The 18,080-nt window shown below is 35.8% G+C and overlaps 1 protein-coding gene across 2 annotated transcripts in view; it reads right to left on the reverse strand.

Annotated features, from left to right (window-relative positions):
* Nucleotides 1-2,248: 2,248 nt before the first annotated feature.
* The window catches only part of FTCDNL1 (formiminotransferase cyclodeaminase N-terminal like), a 133,716-nt gene continuing 117,884 nt past the window's right edge, over nucleotides 2,249-18,080 (reverse strand). For both annotated transcript variants that reach the window (XM_036744829.1, XM_036744828.1), the window contains 2 exons: nucleotides 16,796-16,981; nucleotides 2,249-2,939 (listed from right to left, as the gene is read on the reverse strand). In XM_036744829.1, coding sequence (XP_036600724.1) covers nucleotides 2,512-2,939; nucleotides 16,796-16,981 — 614 coding nt within the window. In that variant the 3' untranslated portion in view covers nucleotides 2,249-2,511. The remainder of the gene's footprint in view (nucleotides 2,940-16,795; nucleotides 16,982-18,080) is intronic.

Consider the following 18,080-nt stretch of genomic DNA (forward strand, 5'->3'; position numbering starts at 1 on the left):
ACTATTATTATAGGAGTTAAATTAATTATAGGAATTAATCATTATAGGAATTAAATAATATTATTATAGGAATTAATAGGAATAATTATTATAGGAATTAATTTAATTAATATTATAGGAATTAATATAGGAATAACAATTAATAGGAATTATAGGAATAATAAGTCCATTATTGGCAAAAGATAGTAATAATACCCAGGGATTTAATTAGTATAGAGCAATGAAAGATTTACAGCTCCATTCCCTATACTCCTCAGCTCTCCTTTCTTCCAGGAGAATGTATAATTTGTGTTTGTATTTCCAGAGACTAACAAATATTTAATAAAAGCCTGTTGATTGTTAAACTTTATTCCCTCCTAGATATCACACTGCACTTTGCCTCATAATTCTTTGCCTTTTCATTGGCTGTCTCCCATGCTTGGAATGTTTTCCTTTCTCTCCTCTGACTCCTGGCTTCCTTCAAAACTCAAATTAAATCTTATCTTCTACAAAAGGCCTTTCTCAGTGCCTCCTCACCTCCTCACCCTCCTCAGGGCCACCTCACATATGTGTGTATGTCATTATATACAATATATGTCATTATATATAATACATGCCATTATATATAATATATATAACATATACCATTATATATTATATACTCTATTATACTATATGTGTACATGTGTATATGTATGTATACATATATACACAAACACACATATATTGTTTATCCTTCATTTGAAGAAAACTAATAATATCATAGTGTGATATCTTAACTTCTGCGTGAATTGGATTTAAGTGGGGCAGAGTTGCACAAAGTCATCAACCTCACTCTTCCAGAATCATGGAAGTCTATGAATATATTGAATGACCTTGGTGTTTTTGATGTCTGACCAAGCTCTAAGCACTCCATAGCTCTTGCTTTAGTCGCCTTCATGGCCACTGGAACAAACTGGTATCATCCACCTATTCTGCCAGGGAAAGTCTTCACATGCTTGTGGTAGGCATCTCCCTAACTTACAAACAGGTTTGAGGCCTCTTGGTTACCCCCAATCTCATTTGGCCTGTCTGCCTAGATGGTTTACTGGGGTGTGGCTGCTGCACATGCTATGGCTTCTTGGAGCCACCAAAGATGAATGAGCAACCTTGAAAAGGGCTTGACAAGCCCTCACATCAGAGGTGCTAGTCCTTCTGGAGTACTCCATATACCTCAAATATATACATATGTACATGGTTGCTTGCATGTTGTCTCCTTTATTGGAATGTGAGCTCCTTGAGGGCAGTGATGATGCTTTGCCTTCCTTTGTATCCCTCCTATTTAGCACAGTGCCTGGAACATAGTAAATGTTGTTGACTGGCTGACTGACTTTCATAATCTTCCATCTTCTAGTATTCACTGAAACCTACCTTCCTCCTAAACATATTGCATCATTTGGTATTCTTTGAAAGGTTGTTCTTTCTACCACAGCTCCTAACATTCAGGGTTGGGAAGAGAAGTTGACATATTCCATCTTCCTCATTTCAGACTCTCTTTTTGCCCTCATCACTCAGCAACCACTTCTCCTTCCTTAAAATTCACTCCAACATATCTAGATCACCTGTGTACCTCCAGATCACTCAGCCTCTTTGACAATAATTTCAGTATCTGGCTTAGTTTTCTTTTCCACCTCAGTCTCTGGACTTTCTAACACCACAGAGTCATAGTTCTATCTCTTCAATTCCCTTGATTTCCATAGCCAATACTTCTCAACCACACAGAAGTGGTCAAACCTGAAGTACCTCCATCTGTCACTCATACTTGGCCACAGTGCTAGAATTCCTAGTTATAGCTCTGATTTATGTAATCTTTCAAGGCGCATTTCCTTTTTGTTGCATACCTAGTTATGATATTTTAAGTTTCATGAAGTGTTTTACAAATATTATCTTCAAATATGACAACAATTTGTAAAGTAAGTATTGCATGTATTATTATCTATCCTTAAAGAATGAGGAAACTGAGGCTCAAAGAGTTTAGGTGGTTTGTCTGTGATGCAAAATCTGAACCCAGGTCTCTCTTGTGTCCAAGATCATCACTTTACTCAACACTACACATATGATGCTAGAAGGTACTGAGAATCTGCTGGAAGTAGAAGGTATTAATTTGATACGTGCTTCAGAATGAACAACTGAGTAAACAAAATCTATCTTTAACTTTATTCATATCAATTAGTGGAAATATACATATATGTGTGTGTGTGTGTGTGTGTGTATATATATACATATATATGTATATATATATGTATATATATATTTTCTTTTTCCAAGGATTGATTTTTTTCTTCCAAGATCTTTTATAACTACCACACGGTAGGTAAGTATTCCTGATAATCATAGCAAAAATCACAAGGCCATTTTTGTTGACATTTACAGATACTATTTTTCTATTGCAGCTTCAACCCAACCTCTGTGCACCTCCTTTTCATCTTTAGAAGAAAGGGTTTGGTAGAGGCTGCCACTTTCCATTTAATGCAAAAGCAGCATTTGCTGGAGTCACATGAAAATGCCCTCCCGTTTCTTCCAGAATTCTCCAATCTTTTCCCTTAGAGCATATTCAGCACAGTCTTTGCACTCCTGAGGGGTAAACCCAACCAATGCTGTTCCAATGGTGCTAATTCCCTGATTGTGAGCCAGCTTTTTAATTTGAGCCTCTAGAGATTGAGGAGAAATGTAAGAATAATGATGCCCAAGAATACAGTATGTCATATATCCTGTGTTTCCTATAGGATTTTGATCTTCAAAACTCTCTACATTACAAGCAATTTCAATTTTCCCATTATGAGGAAAAGCCATAGCTTGAACACCCTTTAGTCCATCCACATTGGAGCCTCTGATGGCACTTGCAATCTTTTTTCCTGTAGCCAAATCTTGAGAGTCAATTGTCACATTGCAGTTCATCACATAGGGGCTGGCACCAATACCTACAACCATTAGAAGATTATATTAGTGAAGAAAAACAAGTTCCCATTTGGAGTATTTTAAGCATCCACTCCTTAATCTGTTGTGATCGTCAATAAAACACTTTCTTTGGCCTGCTTTCACCACGAAATAATGCGGAGTGCCATCATTAATATTCCCTCTTTTCAGTGACTCACAACTTTCTAAAAAATTATCTTTGTGGTGATACCTGAGCAAAGTTGACATAGAGGTAACAACAGGTATAAAGAAATTTATTATATCAATTTTTATTATATCAATTTTAAAAGCATTTGGAGGACTTTTTCAGCCTAGGTAATTGCAAAACATGGGAGACTTTCCAAAGAGCTAAGGCAGGGATTCTTAACCTGAAATTAATTGATCTCCCAAGGGGTCCATGGATAGATTTTAGGTATCTATAAATTTGAAAAGGAAGAAAATTAAGTTTTATTTTCATTAGTCTCCTTTGGGGTCCTATCTATTTTATTCCATGTATTTAAAAACACAATTCTGACTTCAGCAGACTGACAATTGGGTCCATGACACACAAAAAAGTTTAAGACCCTCTGAGTTACAAACAAAGGTATGGTCTTCCTACCTCTCCCCTTTCCAATCCATTTTCTACAGAGCTGCTAAAGGGAGTTTCCTAAATCAAACATCTGACCATGTGACTTCCCTACTCAAAAGAATCTAGCAGCCCTCCTGGGATATCATCAACAGCAAACTACTGCAAAATAATCTTCAACTTCCATGTAATGTCATCTCTATATGCTAGTTTGAATGGTAAAAGAAGTCAGAAAAAGATAAAATGGAGCCTTGTTATTGATAAGGGGAGGTACACAGGATCTTTACCTTTGTCATAATTGAAGGTGGGTATCATGGGCTGGCTTTATGCATATAAACCTCAGATAATTTTTTCCCCATAGCTAGTGAAGCTAAGCCCCTTCCCCTATTCCTGAGTGAGTCGCTGCCCCATGCCAGCAAGTCAGTCCACAAGCATTTATTAAACACTTAATACATACTAGGCACTAAGTATACAAAGAAAGGCAAAAATAGTCCCTTCCCAAAGGAGTTAACATTCTAATGGGAGAGATAATGTATAAATAATTAGGTACATACATAATATATGCAGAGTGGATGGAAGGTAATCCTGGAGCAGAAGTCACTAGCAGCTAGACAGCCTGGAAAGACTTTCCGCAATATGTGGGATTTGAATTGAGTTTAGAAGGAAGCCAAAGGGACTAAGAGAAAAAAGGCTGGGGAGAGAAAAAATCTAGGTATGGGGATTTTAAGGCACAGAGTTAGGAGATAGACTGTCATATGTGAGGAATAGCAACTAAACCAATGTGGTTTAATTGGAGAGTTCTTGAGGGGAGCAAAGTATAAGACAGAAAGAGACCAGGTTATAAAGAGTTTTAAATGCTAAATGGAGCATTTTATTTTTTATTCTGGAGGTGTAACTGGGAGCCCCTGGATCCCTTTGAACACACAGGCAACATTGTCAGAACTACTCTTTAGAAAAATTACTCTAGCATTTGAGTGGAGAATGCATTGAAATAAGGAAAGATTTGGGGCATGGAGACCAACCTGAAGGCTCCACTCAGGGCCTGAACTTGCTATTGCACCAACTGCTCCCCCACCCCTCCTGCCTTTTGAGGGAAATGGATTAAAGATGGTTGTTGCTGTTGTTTGGTTGTTTTACAGTCATATCTGATTCTTTGTGACTCCATTTGGAGTTTTATTGGCAAAGGTACTAGAGAGGTTTGCCATTTTCTTCTCCTGCTCATTTTACAGATGAAGCAACTGAGGCAAATAGGGTTAAGTGACTTGGCCAGGGTCATACAGCTAGTAAATGTTTGAAGCCGGTCTTCCTGACTCCAGGAATGACACTCTATCCACTGAGCCACTTAGCTGCCCTGGTAGTTTCATAAGTGAAGAGAAAGGGACAGATATGACAGATGTTATGAAGGTAAAAGTGATAAGATTTGGAAAAGGATTGGGTAATGTAGGATAAGTCAGAATGAGGTAATGATATTGAAGTTTTGAGCCTAGGTGACTAAGAGGATGGTGGTGCCCTTAAAAGTAATAGGAAAGTTTGGAAGAGAAGGAGCCTGGGATGGGATGCCTATGAGATATCCAGTTCAAGATAGCCAAAAGGTAATTGGTGATGTAACACTCTAGTTCAGGACTGTAATGTAGAACTGGAATTTATCTTCATAGAGATGCATAGAACCCATGGAAACGGATGAGATCATGAAGACAGTATACAGAGAAAGGAAAAGAGAGACCCTAGGTAAAAGTCTTAGGGGATGTACATAGTTAATCAGTATGATGTGGATGATTAACCAGCAAAGGTGACTGAGGAGGAGATGGACCAATAAGAAGTAAACCAGGATCGATATCATGAAAAACCAGAAATAACATGAAAGAATGCTCCAAATCATTAATAATAAAAGAAATGTGAATAAAAAATACCCCAAGGTTTCACCTCAAACCCCACAAGCTGGCAAAGATGATAAAAGGTGGGAATCATCAGCATTGGAAGAAGGAAGGAAATAAGCATTTTAAGTACCTACTATGTGTCAGGCACTACACTCTCATTTGACCCTTACAACAACCTTGGGAGGTAGACACTAATATTGTCTTAGTTTTATAGTTGAAGAAACTGAGACAGACAAAAGTTAAGTGACTTGCCCAGGGTCACACAGCTATTACATGTCTGAGGCTGGATTTGAACTCAGGGCTGGCACCCAATTCATTATACAGCTGAGCTGAGGAAATTAGGTACAGTAATATATTGGTGGAGCTGTTAATCAATATAACAATTTTGTCAAACAATTTGGAATTATGCAATAAAGTAATTAACTATCCACACAGTTTAATACAGAGATTCCACTACTAAATATATTACCCAGTGAATTTATTGCTAAACACAATGTCCCCATATACAAGAAAATATTTATAGCAGGACTCTTTGTAGTAGCAAAGAATTGGAAATGAAGTAGATGTCCATCGATTTGGGAATGGCCATACAAATTGTGATACACTAACATAAGGGAACATTACTCTGCTTTAAGAAACCAGGAATATGACGACTACAGAGAAATATAGAAAGGAATTGTATGAACTGATATAGAGTAAAGTTAGCAGAGTCAAGAAAACAATATGTGCAATGACTTCAATAATGTAAATGGAAGCAAAAAATAACCGAATATGAATGTTGTGAAATTACAAAGAACAAACATAGAGGAGACTTAGAAGACATTCTCCCTACCACCACCACCCCTTCCTGCGGTGATGGTATAGAATGATCATTACATATGTTGTCAGATATTTGTGATGTATTGATTAGTTTCACTCATTTTTTCTATTCTTTTTTTTAAAGTATTATTTGTTACATGGGATAGCTCTCTGGCAGGGAGAAGGAGGAGGGGAGGTTGTAAAAGCAAAACATCAATATGAATTAATTTTTAAAAAAAACAGAAAAGAGAAAGGTGGAAGAGAAGGTGATCAATCATCAAGTGCTATATAAAAGTCAAGAAGGATGAGGATTGAAAAAATGCAATTAAGAAATTATGAGCTTGATGATCTTAGAAAAACATGGATAGACTTGTAAGAAGTAATGAAGAGGGAAATGAGCAGAACCAAGAGAATATTGAATATAGTAACAGCAATATTGTTTTAAAAACAACTTTAAGTCATTTTGACTATTTTAAATACCTAAATTAACTACAAGGGACGTATGAAGATGTTGTCTGCATCCAAAGAAAGAACTGTTAAACAGAAGTGTGTATAGAATGATTTTATATATATACATATTTGTGTCTAATGGTAGCCACCTCTAAGGTGGGAGGAAGGACAAAAAGGAAAAAAAGAGAAATTTACATAATAACTTTGCTATATATTTAAAAAGAATGGCAAGTTGTACATAATAGATTTGCAGTATCATGTGCAATCATCTTTTTTATTATACTATGTTTATTCCATAAATTAAAAATAAAATAAATAAAGCTAAAAAAAATCATTGGTGACTTTGGAGAGAGCCATTTGAGTTGAATAATGAAATTAGAAAACAGATTGTAGAGGGTTTAGAAAAGAGAAAATCAAATGGCAAAACCTCGTCAAGATGGCTTTTCTCAAGAAACTTAACAACAGAGAAAGATAGAGGATAAAAACTATCAGGGAGGTTATGGTCAAGTAAGGGCTTTTTGTTTTTTAAGATATGAGATAAGTGTGTTTTTAGGCAGCAGGAACAGAGTCCATATGTAGGGAGAGAATCAAGATAAGAAAAAGTGGAGATTATAGTGGCAATCTTGAACAAAACAGGAAAAGATGAAATCAAGGACACGTGTAGAGGGTTGTGCCTTAGCAAGAAGAAATGTCACTTCTTCACCTGAGACTGGAAAAAAGAAGGAGATAATGGGTGAAGATCTCTGAGTGATATGTGATGAAGATGGATGGGAGATGGGAGATGGCTTCTGTGGGGTATGTGTCAAGGCCCTCAGTTGAGAGCATTCAGGAAGAGATGCCCTGGGAGGCTTGGAGAGAGATGAGATAGTTTAGAACAATACTGAGGATCACTTAAATCATGGAGCCCAGAATGGTCATCTCATTCACTGTACTCTAGGGATAGTTCTTCTCACACTGCACATACAAAATATACATTGAAAGATCTATGATCTGACCAGTGTGGATATTCCTCCCACCAAACTACATATCATAACCATTTCTTACCTTCTTGGTCTATATGATTTTCATTATGTCCTTCTGTAAAATCTCCATTAAAGCTCCACCTAATGTTCTGAAGTCCTTCTCTGTTTCTTTTAATATCTTATAGATAATCATTGTTAAAACTACTGATAAATATTGATAGATATCTTAATATCTTGATATCCATATGTGGTCTTTTATTCTTGCTACATGATCGGCTTACCTCCTTTTCCAACCAGACATATGCTTGACAAGTTCTTCTATATAAACTTTTCATGCAAGTCATTTTTGGTAATCTGCTCTATGGGAACTATGTAATTTTTTATTCTTGTGAACTCTAAACACAGGGATTCTAAATATATAGTTTATTAGTTGGTTAAGTTAATGGCAGCATAATAAGCCTCAGTTTTCTATGCCTTCATTTGGGAATATTTACATTTCTAACAGTGAAACTGTCTAGGGGGTTAGTGAGAGTGTAAAAAGGGTAACTTTTTTGTACTTAACAATTCCTTAGTTATTATTTCCAGCTCATTTTGCTGTCATTTCTTTTTCTTGCTGCTTTCAAACATATTACTTGTGATATCAGTGTCCACCAGAGAGGTACCTACTGTTTTTTCTTTATACTACTGAGATTTGGGGTTTTTTTACTCACTGGTCTGGATACTCTCATAGTAATGGTCTCTTTACATGTTCAGAAAGACAGGCTTTACTGGAACCAGTTAAACTATTAAATAAGGCACATTTCCTTCTTTTCTCACACACAGCCACAATGAAACATTTCAACTCCCATGAACAGGCAGGCCCCTAGGTATACAGACTTCTGTAGGCATGAATCATATTACAGTATTTCTCTATACTGCTGATTTCACAAAAAATACATTTCCTAACAGTCAATAGATCTCTCTCTCTCTCTCTCTCTCTCTCTCTCTCTCTCTCTCTCTCTCTCTCTCTCTCTCCCTCTTCAAATCGCACACACCAATCACCTACTCCAAATATCTGCAGGAAGTAAATCATTGTAACATTTCACAGAGTGCATTTAGACATTCCTTTTGCTCACATAAATCCTGATGTACCGTGTTGCCATGTGTGAACTCTGTATGGGCATCTAAGTATTATAGGGAAGGAGGCAGCCCAGCTTAACAAAATGAGCACTGGACCTTGAAACACAAGAGACTTTGAATCACATTTTGCTTTGGACACTTGCTAGCTAAGTAACCCTTGGCAAGTTATTTGAACTCTCTTAGGCTCAGTTTCCTCATCTGTAAAATATCTGTAGTATGAGGTATTGGTTTTTTCAATTGGCTAGTTAACCTGTCAAACACTTCGCAAGGCTAAGAATATTTAGTAAATGCCAGCTATTTTTATCATGATGTCCGTGTGTCTGTCTATATGTCTCTCTCTGTCTCTTTCTGTCTCTCTCTCTCTCTCTCTCTCTCTCTCTCTCTCTCTCTCTCTTGCACACACACACGTGTGTGCACACACACACACACACACACACACACACACACACACACACCATCCCATCTCTCTGGTCTCCTTTCCTAAAAGTAGATAAACACACTGAACTTCTCACTCAATATTTTACTCCATGATTTTATATGAATTTATAACTGATAAAGATCTTCTTACTATGCCTTCCCATGTATAATTAACTAGGACACTCAACCTTAGGAGAATGGTGAGTTGTTGTTTCTACTAGCCACTGTCAAATTACTTCATGCTAGTATGTGAACAATAATCTCCAAGAATTCCAAATTTCCAATCGAAGAAGGCATTTACATGGTAGGCTACAGCTCTTTCCTTAAATAACAATGACAACAAGATGTGCCTTCTTCTGCTTCATACTTTTCCAGACTCTAGCATTCCACCCTTCACAAAACAAGAGTAAATGATAAAAATAATCCAGTAACAATAAACTAGATTCTGCTTTAAAATACAGAGATCCCACTGATGTTACGCACAGGCAGAATTTGGTCCTCTGTGCTCATTGCAACTTTGAAAGAATTTTTAATTAAAAAAGGAAAGCTAATTCTATGTCCTTTAGTTAGTTAAGGCTGTCTAATTCAAATACTTCCATTCTTGTTTGGAAACTAGAAATCTGATGTGAACATTTTCTTTTCAAGTTGTAGCTTTCCGCCCCTCCCAAAGTCTACAACAGAATGGTATTCAGATGTTCTGATGGCAGAATGCAATTCTTTGCTGCACGGTTAAAATCACAACTTTATTCCAACACAACTGTCACAACGCCCTGAAGCAAGCTAAAAACAAGAAGAGGAAAAAAAAACTCTGGTATGATTTAATTTTCCATGTGTTCTTTAATGAGAAAATTTATCATTCTAAATATTGGTGTTTACTCCTATTTAAATCCTTTTTTTTCTAAAAAGAAAAAGAAACTGAGATTGAGTTGCTATTATGTAGCTTGGAAATATAACAAGCCTGATGTTTTCCTGACAATTCTGCTATTTTCTTGTGTGGAAACACTGTATTTATCATATACTGTACGGCTGGTGAGTCAGATATTGTAGAGACCTTATGGTTAACTGATAGTGATGTAAACTCTTTATGCCAGATTGTTTAAGCAGGAAAAAAACCCAAATGCACTTAATTAACATCTGATGTGTAGCTTTTTCAAACACAAATGCAATATTTGTGTTTGAGCACTGGCAGTAATGACTGTGAACTCTGCTATTAATGTCTGGTTGAAAGATGCTTGTGGCAAGATCACGTCTGAAGCAACACAAATAAAAACTTGTGTTCAGACAAAACAATGGTGAAGAAAGAGCCCATTAGAAAAATAAAGAAGCAGCCATCAGAAGAGAAACATGTAATTTTTTTCCCTTTAGAAACATACTCACATATCAAAACTGCTCTCAAGAGTGGATCCAGATACCGTCATTTTCAATAAATCAAAGGTAGAAAAGACTCCATATAGTCTTCTCCCTTCTGCCCTTTCCCCCAAATAAACTTAAATTTAACAAGGTCAGAGATAGTTTGAGAGTTTCTGTGTTAGTTTTCTTACTGACCTAGGCATCCTCTTCTTGAATAAACTGATGAGTTCAGAGGATCATAGATCCAGAGTTAGAATGGGCCTTGGAGGTCATGTAGTCCAATCGTGTCATTTTATAGATGAAGAAACTGAGTCACAGAAAGGTTAAGTGACTCAAGTTTACATGAGTAGTGAGCAACATAGGTGGGATTTGAACCAGGCTCCTATGACTCAACATTCTTCCACTGTACTGCAGTGAGAAAGACAATGATATGAAATATTTGGCATCTTCTTTCTCAGGGGGTTCTTAACCTGAGCTCCATAGACCCCTGATAGTGGACAGATTCCAGAAGGTCTGTGAACTTCAAACTTTAGGATTTGATAACTATTTCAATATAATCGCTTTCCTTGGTAATTTTCATTTTATGCATATCAAAACATCATTTTGAGGAGTCCATAGGCTTCACCAGGCCACCAGAGGGGTCCATGACACAAGCAAAGGTTAAGACCCCTATTTAATCTATTTGGAGAAAGGACATCTTTCTTGTTTGTAAGCTGCATTTCAATTGCTATCCAATCACAAGATAAAGTCCTGGTAACTTTTACCAAGGACAGCTAGGTGGGCAGTGGAGGAAGCAGGAAGACTTACCTTCCTGAGTTCAAATCCAGCTTCAGATACTACTAGCTGTCTGCCTCAGTTTCCTCATCTGAGCTGGAGCTCAGGAGAAGGAAATGGTAAGCCATTCCAGTATCTTTGCCAAGAAAATCCCCCAAATAGGGTCACAAACAGTCAGCCACGACTGAACAACAAACTTTTACCAAACTAGGATAAACATTAATCCTTGCTTTAGAGAGGATCCCAGGGTAAGAGTGCCACATAGGTTCAAGTTTATGGGCAGAGAGTTTCTTCTCAATAGATTTGTTATCACACTAGCCATGAATACTTCAAAAAATTTTAAGTGTGTCCTAAAAAAAGAAGCATAGCAACCTCAGGGAGTTTGATTAGAGGATTCCTATGACTCTAATGTGCTTAGTAAGTCGAATATTACCACAGAGGGAATGCAGGACATCCATCTATATCACTGAAATAAGAGGTAAAAAGCTTAGCAAGAGGTAAAAGTTTAGAAAGAGGACAGACACACAGACGTTAGCAGAATCAAAGGAGTAGTCTAGTTTTGTAGCCACAGCCTAGGCACTGCATCAACTGGATCTGATTTCAAATTTTATTTCTGCAGTAACTGCCTGTCTTCCTCAACAAAAGAGAAATAATATTATCCTACTCATAATCATGAGTTCCAATCAAAGACAGCGATTTTCAGATGAATGTTTCTGAAAGTGGTAGATGCTGTAATTAAATTAAATTGTTATTATTAACATTAATAACATGTATTTATATAGTACTTCAAGGTTTTGGAGAGTTTTATATATAAAATATTTCTATATATAGATACATATATATTTAACAATTTAAAACCACACTAAGTGTGTGTGTGTATATCCAGAAATATTTGAAGGACATAATTACATGTAAAATGGGCAGCCGGGTGGTACAGTGGATAGAGTGCCAGGCCTGGAATCAGGAAGACTCATCTTCTTGAGTTCAAATCCAGCCTCAGATGCTTACTAGCTGGGTGACCATGGGCAAGTCACTTAACCCCATTTGTCTCAGTTTCCTCATCTGTAAAATGAGCTGGAGAAGGAAATGGCAAACTACTTCGGTATCTTTGCCAAGAAAACCCCAAATGGAGTCACAAAGAATCAGACACGACTGAAAAAAAAAAGACTGAACAACAAATAACACATAAATATGCCCAAACTCAAATTTTTCTAGAAAGTACAATTCTGTCCTTCTCTACTTAACCCTTGTAGAGATAGTTCTCTCTTCATCTCCTTCTTGAGTTCATAGTTTAAGTACCTAAGACACATTAAGTTTCAACACTTTGAGAAATGTTTTCAGAAGATCAATTTGACTGAGCAATAAGTGCAAGAAATGATGAAATGTGCTCCTTGAAATAAACTTCTTTCTACAAATGGTAAATCATTTTCTAAGATGAGGCCTCGAGCTTTGAGAACACTTGCAGGTATCTCAAAAGAATCCTCATAGGAAATTCTCGGTGTGGGGTCACGAGGCACTACATACATCAGTTGGGTTTCTTGATGCCAAGAACAGGATTGTCTGATATTGGGCTTCCTGTTTAGAGTGGAGCAAATTGAGCAGGAGCAGATCTCAATAACCCATTTAGAGAGCTAAATAGAAAGACCATGATTCTAAGACGTGCCATTACTCATATTATCTATGACTCTTAAAACATCATATAAGATTAGAATTCAAAGAACACTTTTCTTCTATTTTTTAAACAATTATACACACATGCATGCTTTTCATACAGCAGAGCGACTATAGTGTTTAAATTACCCCATAAATGTTTAGGCTTTTTTTTTGATATGGTGTTTATTTATAGTTCTTAGACTATCAACCATTATTGCTCTGTCCTCACTTATGTTCACAACAAGCTGATCAACCATGAACTTTTAAAAGGAATTTGGCTTAAAAGATTTTTATGTGTTTGGCAGAGGCTGAGTATGTTAATCATCCCTGGACTCATTTTGTTCTCTCTTGTTTATAATACTCTTAGGGAACTTCACATTAGAAACCTGTGCCCTTATTGATTCTGTTTCTACTCTGGTGATCATGTGAATATATTTGTCATCCTGGAATGTGGACATTAAGTGCAAACTTGATAGCAATGCTAATATTTTATTCATTTTTTTAAAAAAAATAAACATGGTAACAATGTGTTCTTGGTGTCAAGCTATGGTTTGTTTTGTGGAATAGAACAGAAGAATGCTAAGACTATGTAGAGTAACCTGAGATGAGTTGGGAAAAAATATTAAAGGTTAAATTTAGGAAACATATGAAAAGCATTAGTATTATATGGAACCAAACTCATTTGATCAAGTGATAACCAGATCTGGTGTGCCTTCACTTAAACATTGTAGCTATGAAAATTACATTTTTAATAAGATATTATTTTAGGTAAAAGTAGATCATTTTTCCCTCCTAACTTCATTATAGGACAATATAGAATATGGTAAAAACTAACCTCTGTTTGGAGTTTACTATGAATCACAGACCCCATTTACATTCTAGATAATTTATATAGCTTTAAAAATTATTTTCCATTCACCTTTGAAAAAGTTTATTTGATTGCTACCAGCACCTGCTCTATACCTGTTAAATGAGTTGCTATTTTTGGTTGGTCTTATCTAAGAGTATGGCAAAGTAAGCTTGGCAGTCCTTGCAATTTCCAAATTTCCTGGTCAATGTGAAATTTATAATGCTTTCAGGCAAGATTTATCAAGAAGTACAAGAAACATCATGGGAAACAGTCTAGCCCCATTTTTCTTTCTTTGCTAATACAAAAAACATTTTAGATCTATCATCAAGCCAAATACGGCTGAAATCAAGGCCTGACTTATAAAAATTCCAGATTGACTAATCTTAACAAAAACCCTACAAAAAAGATAGGAGATAAGTAAGAGAAATATTTGTGTAGAAGTTTAAAAAAAAGCTAAAGACCACCTCAAAGTTCTCCAGATATTTCCAGAGATAACTGACCTTCATGTAAAGTAGTAAAGAAGATTTAAGAAGGTTGAATACAAATGAACCAAAGATTAATGCTAAAAAAAAGGAAAGACAAAAGTATTCTTAATTATATATGCATTTAGAATTAGAATGGGAAGTAACATACATACTGGTTTAAAACAAAAACAATATTTCCTTCCTTTTAGGAGACTGGCCAAATAAGAAGAATAGAATTAGTGTTTGATTTTTAGGTAATGCTGTTTACCACAAAAACTTGAATTTCCTCATAGGTAATTCAATTCAACCCAACCAACATCTATTAAGCACATATCATACGCAGAGCACTATGCCAGGCACTAGGGGGAGAATTAAAACCCTTTCATGAGATTAACAGTCTAGTGGCTAGCTTACACTGAAACTGGCATACACAATAATACATGGTAAGTACCTTAGAGACAGGAAAATGCTCTGTGAGAAGTCCATAGACAATGACTCATTCTCACTTGGCTACAAAAATGAATAATTCAATTACTCATCCAGATGTTTGGTCTACATGATATTACAACTGATTGGACTATATTGTTTATTGAACTGACTGGATGTTTTGGCAACATATAGATACAGGCTCAATCTTCAATGCAGTTTGAGTTAGAAACCAGGCATGAAGTATCTGAAGTTTTAATCATAAATTTACACTTGCTCATCTGTGAGCTGAGTTATAAGGCAATAAGTAAGGAATAAATAAGTTCCAGAGAGATAGTTTCTCTTTGCCAGTCATTAATGGTGCTGAGCTTGTTCTTGTATTGAAAAAGAAAACATCTTATTCTTTAGTTCTGTGAGTTTCTACAGGTTAGGTAGGACTATGTACTTGTAAACATGATTTTAACACCTAAGATTGACAATTTATAGCACATGTAACTAGAAGTGATAAACAAGATAATAGCTCTCCTTTAAACAGAACTTTAATGTTTACAAACATACACACATAAATATAAAACAGATATACACATACATGTGTGTACACATATAGTACATATACACGAATATACAAATACATATGTGTATATACATACATACATTCATGCTATATACACATACTATACGTGTATACACACTATATCACACATACCATGTATACATAGTGTATATGTATGTGTGCATATATATACATACATATATGTGTATATATACATATATATTTATATACATATATATACGTATACACACACATATATATATTTATATACATACACACACACACACACACACACACATATATATATACACACACATATGTGTATAGTATTTGGTATGCTCAGTCATGTACCAAGAAGAGAATGGTAAGATCAGTATCCCTTTTGCTCCCTTGGACAGGATGTGACTTCCCTAAGTGAGGTACACATTCCCTTGCCCTGAGTCTTTAATACCCAATGATCTGACCCTTTGTTTATAATTGATAACAAAGTTCACAGCTAAGGAGTTCTACCAGCAATGAGGATAAGCAAGCTCATATCTTTAACCTGGGCCTTGGAAAATGCTGCAAGTCTCAAAGAAATAATAGCGATGGAGTTGCAGGTGGTAAAGTAGATATATTGAGCAGAAGTCCACCTAGTTAGCCCACTCAAAATTTCAATAAAATTGTAATTGAGTTATTAAAAGTAATTTTCTGGGCCCAGAGGGAAAGTCTAATAGAAAAATAAACAAGGTAGAATTTAAGAACCTGAATAAAATATTAGAAGAATTTGGTATAATAGACCTTTAGCAGTTACTGAATGGGAACTATAAGGAATATACATATTTTTCAGTGTTCTAGCATCTTTGCAACAATTAAGCAGGAGCCAGAGCATAGAGAACTAATAGACAAAGATAAAAAGGCAAACATACTAAACACTTCCTTTAAAGACTGCAATGAAATTAAAATTTTAATTAACAATGGGAAAATAACAAAAGATTTTGAATTAAAGTTTAAATGATTTAATCCAAATATGAGTGGTTCAAAGAACAAATCAGAGAAACAAGTAATTATATCAAAGTAAATGATAACAATGAGAAAAACATACCAACACTTATGGGAGACAGCCAAAGCAGTTTGTAAGGGGAAATTTATATCTCTAAATACATGTTATTAAAAGAGTAAAGGAAGAGATCAATTAATTGAACTTGCAGCTTGAAAAATTAGAATATCAAAAAATAACTACCAAGTAAACAAAAAAATAAAATTCTGAAAAATCAAAGTAACTTCTGAAAGTAATTTTTTTTAAAAAATATTAAGTTGTTTAAAAGAAAAACACAATAAAGTAATAGATCATTTGCTAATTTAAGTTTTTAAAAAGATAAGGAGCCCAAGATTTAGAGAGGAATTTTCCCAGACTATCCTTGACCATGCCTCCAACAAAGGGCTTTTCTAGCTCACTTCACTAGGAAGACTTCTTGGAGGGATGACTCATAAGTAGTCTCTAAATTTGCCTTGCTTTCAGAGAAACAACACAACACCCTTTTCCCAAGAGACTATTAAACGAATAAAATTATTCTTTGTCTCTGTACTATCAGATAGAGAAAAAAATATATATGTTTCTAACCTGTTAAGCCACATCTTTTGTTAGGCATAGTTCCTAAATCAGGTTTAAGAGAATTGAATTCCCTCCTTGAGAACCAGCCAAGCTGTTTCCGTCTTTGGACAAGGCTTCGTTTCTCTGGATGGTCAGCTTCCCCAAAAAGAAACATACTGCAACCGGGCACACGAATGGTCAGCTTTTCAGCTAAGCCTAGGGAGAAGGGGAAGGGAGCAGGGAGAAAGAATAACAGAAATCAAAGTCTTTAAAAATGTTTCATACTTCTATTCATATTTGAAAAACTCACACTTTAGTGTCATTCTTCCTTTGAAGCTCATTTCAGAACTTACTTTTATACAAAGGATCCAGAACTCAGTAGCTCTTATGCGTATATCCATTTTGAATTGTCCAACTCTCTTGGTTCTCCTCCTAACTATCTGACTACCTCTTTGGTCTCCTTTGCTGGATGATGATCAACATTCTACCTTCTAGGAGTGGGTGTAGACTAGGATTATATTAAAGACCCTCTTCTCTTCTTTACATATGCTCTGTTTCAATGATCTTATCATTTTTCATGGGCTCAAGTATTATCACTATGCAAATAATTTCCAAATCTATATATTCATCTCTCATCTCTTTTCTGATATATATATATATATATATATGTATGTATGTATTTACACACGCATAAATTCAACAAGGGTTTATTGAGCATTTACTATACACAAAGTAGTCTGCATGCTAGGTGCTAGGGATACAAAGAGCTTCTTGTCACTTCTTACTTGAACTATATTTTGTAGTAGGTTCTTAATTGTTCTCCCTGTCTCCCTTCCAATCCAGCTTCCATACTGTTGCCAAATTGATATTCCCAAAGTCCAGATTAAGCCCCTGCTCATGAAATTCCAGTGGCTTCCTACTGGGTCTGGGGAAAGATATAAACTCCTCAACAAGATATTTAAAGCCCTCCACAATCAACTCTAAAGTTTAATGTCTAAACTATCATTCCAGACTTGTTTCATTCCTCATATATTTTATATCTTAGCTAAATCGGCCTACTTGTTCTCCCCTTTACATGACACCTCCTCACAATTCTTTACCTTTACACAGACTATTTTTCATGCCTGGAATGCAAGACCTCCTCATTTCTGCCTCCTGAAGTCCCTAGCTCCATTCACATCAACTCAAGTGCCACATCCTACACAAGTTGTTTTCTGATCCTATCTCTCTCCTCTCTCCTCTCTTTTCTCTCTCTCTCTCTCTCTCTCTCTCTCTCTCTCTCTCTCTCTCTGTCGGTCTCTCTATGTGTCTTTGT

Source organism: Trichosurus vulpecula, chromosome 2 (assembly GCF_011100635.1).
Source record: "Trichosurus vulpecula isolate mTriVul1 chromosome 2, mTriVul1.pri, whole genome shotgun sequence".
Lineage (NCBI taxonomy): Eukaryota > Metazoa > Chordata > Mammalia > Diprotodontia > Phalangeridae > Trichosurus > Trichosurus vulpecula.